The sequence below is a fragment of the Salvelinus sp. IW2-2015 genome, linkage group LG4p, assembly GCF_002910315.2.
Source record: "Salvelinus sp. IW2-2015 linkage group LG4p, ASM291031v2, whole genome shotgun sequence".
In the NCBI taxonomy this organism is placed as follows: Eukaryota; Metazoa; Chordata; class Actinopteri; order Salmoniformes; family Salmonidae; genus Salvelinus; species Salvelinus sp. IW2-2015.
In genome coordinates, this window is record NC_036841.1 from 28,109,919 (window position 1) to 28,119,585 (window position 9,667).

General features: G+C 44.2%; 1 protein-coding gene and 1 long non-coding RNA gene across 2 annotated transcripts in view; both read right to left on the minus strand.

The window, feature by feature from the left end:
- LOC139024499 (uncharacterized) overlaps positions 1-9,667 on the minus strand; it is a 240,855-nt gene that overhangs the window by 88,101 nt on the left and 143,087 nt on the right. The window lies entirely within an intron of this gene.
- The window catches only part of urb1 (URB1 ribosome biogenesis homolog), a 103,380-nt gene that overhangs the window by 11,617 nt on the left and 82,096 nt on the right, over positions 1-9,667 (minus strand). Inside the window, 1 exon segment of the mRNA XM_070436692.1 lies at positions 6,558-6,796. Within this exon segment, the coding sequence (XP_070292793.1) occupies positions 6,558-6,796 (239 nt within the window).

Here is a 9,667-nt window from a genome sequence, read left to right on the forward strand (position 1 = left end):
GAGAAGGTTAGCATGTCTTGGGGTTATGATACAAAATGCTAACCTCCCTGTTATTGTAATGGGAGAGTATAGCATGTCTTGGGGTTATGATACAAAATGCATAACCTCCCCTGTTATTGTAATGGTGAGAGGTTAGCATGTCTTGGGGTATGATATAAAATGCTAACCTCCCCTGTTATTGTAATGGTGAGAGGTTAGCATTGTCTGGGGTATGATATAAATGCTAATCTCCCTGTTATTGTAATGGTGAGAGGTTAGCATGTCTTGGGGTATGATAAAAATGCTAACCTCCCCTGTTATTGTAATGGTGAGAGGTTAGCATGTCTCGGGGTTATGATACAAATGCTAACCTCCCCTGTTATTGTAAATGGGGAGAGGTTAGCATGTCTTGGGGTTATGATAACAAGCTAACCTCCCCTGTTTATTGTAATTGTGAGAGGTTAGCATGTCTTGGGTTATGATATAAAATGCTAACCTCCCCTGGTTTGTAATGGTGAGAGGTTAGCATGTCTTGGGGGTATGATTTAAAATGCTAACCTCCCCTGTTATTGTAATGGTGAGAGGTTAGCATGTCTGGGGTATGATACAAAAATGCTAACCTCCCTGTTATTGTAATGGGGGAGAGGTTAGATGTCTTGGGGTTATGATACAAAATGCTAACCTCCCCTGTTTATTGTAATGGTGAGAGGTTAGCATGTCTTGGGGGTATGATATAAATGCTAACCTCCCTGTTATTGTAATGGTGAGAGGTTAGCATGTCTGGGGTATGATATAAAATGCTAATCTCCCCTGTTATTGTAATGGTGAGAGGTTAGCATGTCTTGGGGTTATGATATAAAATGCTAACCACCCTGTATTGTCATGGTGAGAGTTAGCATGTCTTGGGGTATGATATAAAATGCTAACCTCCCTGTTATTGTAATGGTGAGAGGTTAGCATGTTTCTCGAGGTATGATATAAAATGCTAATCTCCCCTGTTATTGTAATGGTGAGAGGTTAGCATGTCTTGGGGGTCTGAATAAAATGCTAACTCCCCTGTTATTGTAATGGTGAGAGGTTAGCATGTCTTGGGGATATGATATAAATGCTAACCTCCCTGTTATTGTAATGGTGAGATGTAGCATGTCTCGAGGGTATGTATAAAATGCTAACCTCCCTGTTATTGTAATGGTGAGAGGTTAGCATGTCTTGGGGTTTGATACAAAATGCTAATCTCCCCTGTTATTGTAATGGTGAGAGGTTAGCATGTCTTGGGGGTCTGATATAAAATGCTAACCTCCCCTGTATTGTAATGGTGAGAGGTTAGCATGTCTTGGGGTATGATATAAAATGCTAACCCTCCCTGTTTATTGTAATGGTGAGAGGTTAGCATGTCTCGAGGTATGATACAAAATGCTAACCTCCCTGTTATTGTAATGGGGAGAGGTTAGCATGTCTTGGGTTATGATACAAAATGCTAACCTCCCCTGTTATTGTAATGGTGAGAGGTTAGCATGTTTGGGGTTATGATATAAAATGCTAACCTCCCCTGTTATTGTAATGGTGAGAGGTTAGCATGTTTCGAGGGTATGATATAAAATGCTAATCTCCCCTGTTATTGTAATGGTGGAGAGGTTAGCATGTCTTGGAGGTATGAATACAAAATGCTAACCTCCCCTGTTATTGTAATGGTGAGAGGTTAGCATGTCTTGGGGATATGAATAAAATGCTAACCCTCCCCTGTTATTGTAATGGTGAGAGGTTAGCATGTCTCGAGGGTATGATACAAAATGCTAACCCCCTGTTATTGTAATGGGGAGAGTTAGCATGTCTTGGGGTTATGATACAAATGCTAACCTCCCCTGTTATTGTAATGGTGAGAGGTTAGCATTGTCTCGAGGGGTATGATATAAAATGCTAATCTCCCTGTTATTTGTAATGGTGAGAGGTTAGCATGTCTTGGAGGTATGATACAAAATGCTAACCTCCCCTGTTATTGTAATGGTGAGGAGTTTAGCATGTCTCGGGGTATGATTATAAAATGCTAATCTCCCCTGTTATTGTAATGGTGAGAGGTTAGCATGTCTTGGGGGTTGATATAAAATGCTAACTCCCCTGTTAATTGTAATGGTGAGAGGTTAGCATGTTTTTGTGTGTCTGTAACTTCCTCACTCATTTCAAATCCAAAGTGCTGGAGTAACAGAGGGCAAAACAACAAAAATGGTCACTGTCCCAATAATTACGGGGGGGGGGGGGGGGGGGGCACACTGTTATAGAAAAGGCAGCGTAATGTGTTATCAACACAGGAGGCTGCTCTCTGATCCCATATACCATATCCTGTCATTGGAAGGCACTAAACCCCTTGTAATGGTGAGAGGTTAGCATGTCTCGAGGGTATGATACAAAATGCTAACCTCCCCTGTTATTGTAATGGGGAGAGGTTAGCATGTCTTGGGGTTATGATACAAAATGCTAACCTCCCCTGTTATTGTAATGGTGAGAGGTTAGCATGTCTTGGGGTTATGATATAAAATGCTAACCTCCCCTGGTATTGTAATGGTGAGAGGTTAGCATGTCTTGGGGGTATGATTTAAAATGCTAACCTCCCCTGTTATTGTAATGGTGAGAGGTTAGCATGTCTCGAGGGTATGATACAAAATGCTAACCTCCCCTGTTATTGTAATGGGGAGAGGTTAGCATGTCTTGGAGGATAATGATACAAAATGCTAGACCTCCCTGTTATTGTAAATGGTGAGAGGTTAGCATGTCTCGGGGTAATGATACAAAACTGCAACCTCCCCTGTTATTGTAATGGGGAAGAGGTTACATGTCTTGGGGTTATGAATACAAAATGCTAACCTCCCCTGTTATTGTAATGGTGAGAGGTTAGCATGTTCTGGGGTTATGATATAAAATGCTAACCTCCCTGTAATTGTAATGGTGAGAAGGTTTAGCACGTCTTGGGGGGTATGATTAAAATGCTAACCTCCCTGTTATTGTAATGGTGAGAGGTTAGCATGTCTCGGGGTATGATATAAATGCTAACCTCCCCCTGTTAATTGTAATGGTGAGAGTTAGCTTGTCTTGGGGTTATGATACAAAATGCTAACCTCCCCTGTTATTGTAATGGTGAGAGGTAGCATGTCTTGGGGGTATGATATATAAATGCTAACCTCCCCTGTTATTGTAATGGTGAGAGGTTAGCATGTCTGAGGGGTATGATATAAAATGCTAACTCCCCTGTTATTGTAATGGTTGAGAGGTTGCATGTCTGGGGTTATGATATAAAATGCTAACCCTCCCTGTTATTGTATGGTGAGAGGTTAGCATGTCTTGGGGTATGATATAAAAATGGCTAACCTCCCCTGTTATTGTAATGGTGAGAGGTTAGCATGTCTGGGGTATGATATAAATGCTAATCTCCCCTGTTATTGTAATGGTGAGAGGTTAGCATGTCTTGGGGGTTGATATAAAATGCTAACCTCCCCTGTTATTGTAATGGTGAGAGGTTAGCATGTCTTGGGGATATGATATAAAATGCTAACCCCTCCCTGTTTATTGTAATGGTGCAGAGGTTAGCCATGTCTGGGGTATGATATAAAATGCTAACCTCCCCTGTTATTGTATGGGGGAGGTTAGCATGTCTTGGGGTTATGAAAAATGCTAATCTCCCCTGTTATGTAAATGGTGAGAGGTTAGCATGTCTTGGGGGTTGATGATAAAATGCTAACCTCCCCTGTATTGTAATGTGAGAGGTTAGCATGTCTTGGGGTATGATATAAAATGCCTAACCTCCCTGTTATTGTAATGGTGAGAGGTTAGCATGTCTCGAGGTATGATAAAAATGCTAACCTCCCTGTTATTTGTAATGGAGGAGGTTAGCATGTCTTGGTTATGATAAAAAATGCTAACGCTCCCCTGTTATTGTAATGGTGAGAGGTTAGCATGTCTCGGGGTATGATATAAAATGCTAACCTCCCTGTGTTATTGTAAATGTGTGAGAGGTTAGCATGTCTCGGGGTATGATATAAAATGCTAACCTCCCCTGTTATTGTAATGGTGAGAAGGTTAGCATGTCTTGGAGGTATGATAAAAATGCTAACCTCCCCTGTTATGTAATGGTGAGAGGTTTAGCATGTCTTGGGGATATATATAAAATGCTAACTCCCTCCCTGTTATTGTAATGGTGAGAGGTTAGCATGTCTCGAGGGTATGATACAAAATGCCTAACCTCCCCTGTTATTGTAAAATGGGGAGAGTTAGCATGTCTTGGGGTTATGATAAAAATGCTAACCTCCCCTGTTATGTAATGGTGAGAGGTAGCATGTCTGAGGTAGATATAAATGCTAATCTCCCCTGTTATTGTAATGGTGAGAGTTAGCATGTCTGGAGGTATGATAAAAAATGCTAACCTCCCCTGTTATTGTAATGGTGAGAGGTTAGCATGTCTCGGGGTATGATATAAAATGCTAACCTCCCCTGTTATTGTAATGGTGAGAGGTTAGCATGTCTTGGGGTAATGATATAAAATGCTAACCCCCCTGTTATTGTAAGGTGGAGAGTAGCCATGTTTTTGTTGTGTCCTGTAACTTCCTCCAATCATTTCAAATCCAAAAGTGCTGGAGTAACAAGAGGCCAAAACAACAAAGAATGGTCACTGTCCCAGATACTTCACAGGGGGGGGGGGGGGGGGGGGCAACTGTTACTAGAAAAGGCACGTAATGTGTTATCAACACAGGGAGGCTGCTCTCTGATCCCATCATACCATATCCATGTCATTGAGTAAGGCACCTAAACCCCCACATAAGTATACCTGTTAGGCTACTGTATAAAAACAACCGAGTGGTCAGCCCTCAGTCTGGAGATGCTGCTGGGTGTGCAGGCATTGATCCAGCCCCTGCTCAAACGGAGGCAGTTTATCAAGGTCCGGTTGTGGTTTGTTACAGGGGGACTGGAATAAAAATGAAACCTGTACACCCATGACTCTCTGGAGGATGGTTGACCACCCATTAGCTCTCCTGGAGGAGGTTTGACCACCTCTTATCTCCTCCTAGAGGATGGTTGACCGCCCATTATCTCTCCTGGAGGATGGTTCCACCCATTATCCTTCCTGGAGGATGGTTGACCACCCATTATCTCTCCTAGAGGATGGTTGACCACCCCATGAGCTCTCCTGGAGGATGGTTGGACCACCCATTAGCTCTCCTGGAGGATGGTTTGACCACCCATGATCTCTCCTGGAGGATGGTTGACCACCATTATCTCTCCTGAGGATGGTTGACCATCCATGAGCTCTCCTGGAGGATGTTGACCACCCAGGATCTCTCCTGGAGGATTGGTTACCCACCCATGACTCCTCCTGGAGGATGGTTGACCACCCATGAGCTCTCCTGGAGGATGGTTGACCACCCATTACTCTCCTGGGAGGAATGGTTGACCCACCCATTAGCTCTCCTGGAAGGATGGTTTGACCACCCATGACTCTCTGAAGGATGGTTGACCACCCATGACTCTCTGGAGGATGGTTGACCCCCATGACTCCTCCTGGAGGATGGTTGACCACCCATGAGCTCTCTAGAGGGGTGACCACCCATGATCTCTCTCTGAGGATGGTTGACCACCCATGAGCTTGATGTAAAACATTGCAATTACATCAGATATTTTTATGCGTTTTTCTAAGTTTTAGTCATATTTAACTTAGCTACTTTATAAGTGTTTACTTTGCAATTTGAGTTGCTATGTTTTCCTTACATTTGGATGCTAAAATCAACTGGAATTGAAGCCACATCAATCCAAATGTAATTATTTCCTAAAATTAAAATGTTCACGATTCACAAAATTATCATTTTGATTCACATGATCGATTCCCCAGCGATTGAACCGAAACCACAACTAATACAATGGCAAAGTGAATCGTTCATTTTGTCAAAAAATTTGTTTGTATGAATCTATTGAAACGTTACAAAAAATACATCAACTGTGATCGGCCTTATTCGCGAGTGTCGGTGGAAAGTTGTTTTGGGGGACATGACGAAAACATGAATACATACTAATAATAGATAAATATTTAACTAGAGGTTCGATAAATGCCAAGAATTGGTAACGTCGTTGAGCAACGGACAACTCCTCTCCTACTATGCTGATCATTCTATGACCTGCTAATATGTCGATTTATTTTGATTGATAAAAAATACATAATTTAAAAAACTGTGCCTAAATAAATTTATATTAACAGAAATTATTAAATTAAATTCCATTTCTTTTCCAAAACTTATGGATTTTATCATTTAAAAACGTTCCAGGCCTGGAAAATAGAATTTAAAAATTCCATTTTCAAACCCTTTTCCAGGTTTTTCCATGACGTACGAACGCAGCAAGGTCGTGTCTGAGATGGAGCAAATAAAGATGATCATACATCGTCTGATTTCAGGAAGAGAACGGATKAGTTTTTATAAACTACAGCTCCTAAACATATTGTCAAAGCAGGTAATTCAGAGAGAAAAGTCACATCATCTCTGCTGCCATCATGAGGCAGCAGAGATTCTAGCAGTAGCACGACATATCCAGTAATCTCTCACCCAGCAGCTCCTTGACTTTGTGTTTCTCCGCCACAGTCTGCAGCTGGCTGAGGAGAGGTGCATTGTGGGTCAGCGTGCTCCAGCGGTGGAGGAGGGCGAGGGCGTCTTGGGAGGAAAGAGCCTGGGGTCGTAAGGTCAGCCAGCCAGCCTCCCGGTGGACCCCCAGCGCTGTTCCACAATGTTGCAGGATGGAGCTCAGAGTCTGGAGATACAGGCTCAGCTGACCTGCCTTCACCAGTCTGGAGAAGAGAAGAGGGGTATGAGAGGAGGAGAGGTAACAGAGCTGTCCCCACGATGCTGCAGTCAGGAGCTCAGCGCTAGAGGCTCAGCTGACCTGCCTTCAGCAGTCTGGACAGCAGTGTAGGAACGGCGTTGGAACGGATATCTGCCGTTTTATGGGTTATTTTGTGTGTTTTGTTTATCTTAACTGTAGACCACTATTTACCAAGAGAGTTTTCATCTAGATTTTTGTAGCGGTCTATTTACCACCATAAACATTTAACATTTAACATTTAAGTCATTTAGCAGACGCTCTTATCCAGAGCGACTTACAAATTGGTGCATTCACCTTATGACATCCAGTGGAACAGCCACTTTACAATAGTGCATCTAAATCTTTTAAGGGGGGGGGGTGAGAAGGATTACTTTATCCTGATGCTGGCACGAAGACCACACTCAACGAGCTGTATAGGACCAAAATCAAACAAGAAAATGCTCATCCAGAAGCGGCGCTCCTACTGGCCGGTGTTTGTAATGCAGGGAAACTGAAATCCGTTTTACCTCATTTCTACCAGCACGTCACCTGTGCAACTAGAGGCGACAAAACTCTAAAATCACCTTCACATAGAAACGCAGGCAAAGCTCGCTCGCCGTTCATTCGACAAATCTGACCATAACGTTATCCTCCTGATTCCTTCTTACCAGTAAAAACTCAAACAGGAAGTAGCAGCTCAATAAAGGAGGAGAGCAGAACACTAATCCGGGCTCTTGTAAGAAATCCCGTTACGACCTCCAACGAGCCATCAAACAGGTAAAGCTTCAATACAGGACTAAGATTTGAATCCTATGACGCTTGTCGGATGTGGCAGGGCACGTAAACTATCACGGATTATAAAGGGAAAGTGAGACAAACCTACCACAGTTGAGCTAAATGCCTTCTATGCTCGCCTCGAACCATGCATGAGAACACCAGCTGTTCCAGACGACTGTGTGATGATGCTCTCCATAGCCGATATGGAGTAAGACCTTTAAAACAGGTTAACATTCACGAGGCCTCAAGGCCAAATGGATTACCAGGATGCCTACTCATAGCATGCACTGACCAGTTGGCAAGTGTCTTCACTGACATTTTCAACCTCTCCCTGACGCAGTCTGTAATATCAACATGTTTCAAGACGACCAATATGTCCCTTGTGCCCAAGAACGTCAAAGTAACCTGTCTAAATGACTATCGCCCTGTAGCACTCACATCTGTAGCCATCATCCCAGACACCCTGGACCCACTCCAATTCGCATATCGCCCAAAAGATCACAGATGAGGCAATCTCTATTGGATTCCACACTGCCCTTTCCCACCTGGACAAGAGAAACACCTACGTGAGGATGCTTTTCATTGACWACAGCTCAGAATTCAACACCATAGTCATAACTAAGCTATGGACCATGGGACTAGACACCTCCCTCTGCAACTGGATCCTGAACTTCCTGACAGGCCACCACCAGGTGGTGAGGGTAGGCAACAACACGTCCGCCATGCTGACCCTCAACAAAGGGGCCCCTCAGGGGTGCGTGCTTACTCCCCTCCTGTACTCCTTGTTCACCCATGACTGCGTAGCCACATAGGACTCCAACACCATCATTAAGTTTGTTGACGACACAACAGTGGTATGTCTGATCACCGACAACGAGACAGCCTATAGGGAGGAGGTCAGAGACCTGACAGTGTGGTGCCAGCACAACAATCTCTTCCTTAACGTCAGCAAGACAGAAGAGCTGATTGTGGACTGCAGGAAACGGAAGGGCCGCGCAAACCCCCATTCACATCGACAGGACTGTATTGGAGCGGGTCAAGAGCTCGTCAGGGTCGACATCACTAAGGAGCTATCATGATGGAGGAGAGCGGACACTAATCCGGGCCTTTATAAGAAATCCGCTACGACCTCCAACGAGCCATCAAACAGGTAAAGCGTCAATACAGGACTAAGATTCGAATCCTACAACACGGCTAGACGCTTGTCGGATGTGGCAGGGCGCGTAAACTATACGGATTATCAAGGGAAAGTGAGACAAACCTACCAAGTTGAGCTAATGCCTTCTATGCTCGCCACGAACCATGCATGAGAACACCAGGCTGTTCCAGACGACTGTGTGATGATGCTCTCCATAGCCGATATGGAGTAAGACCTTTAAAACAGGTTAACATTCACAAGGCTCAAGGCCAAACGGATTCAGGACGCCCACTCAGAGAATGCTCTGACCAGCTGGCAAGTGTCTTCACTGACATTTTCAACTCTCCCTGTCCCACTCTGTAATACCTACATGTTTCAAGACGACCAAAATGTCCTCGTGCCCAAGAACGTCAAGGTAAACAGGACTATCGCGGTAGCACTCACATCTGTAGCCATCATCCCAGACACCTGGACCCACTCCAATTAGCATACGCCGCCCAAAAGATCACAGATGAGGCCATCTCTATTGCACTCCACACTGCCCTTTCCTACCTGGACAAGAGAAACACCTACGTGAGGATGCTTTTCATTGACAACAGCTCAGAATTCAACACCATAGTCATAACTAAGCTATGGACCATGGGACTAGACACCTCTCTGCAACTGGATCCTGAACTTCCTGACAGGGCCACCACCAGGTGGTGAGGGTAGGCAACAACACGTCCGCCATGCTGACCCTCACACAAGGGGCCCCTCAGGGTGCATGCTTACTCCCCTCCTGTACTCTTTGTTCACCTATGACTGCGTAGCCACATAGGACTCCAAACACATCATTAAGTTTGTTGACGACACAACGGTGGTAGGCCTGATCACCGACAACCCGACAACAACTCTCCCTTAACCTCACCTAACAGAAGAGCTGATTGTGGACTGCAGGAAACG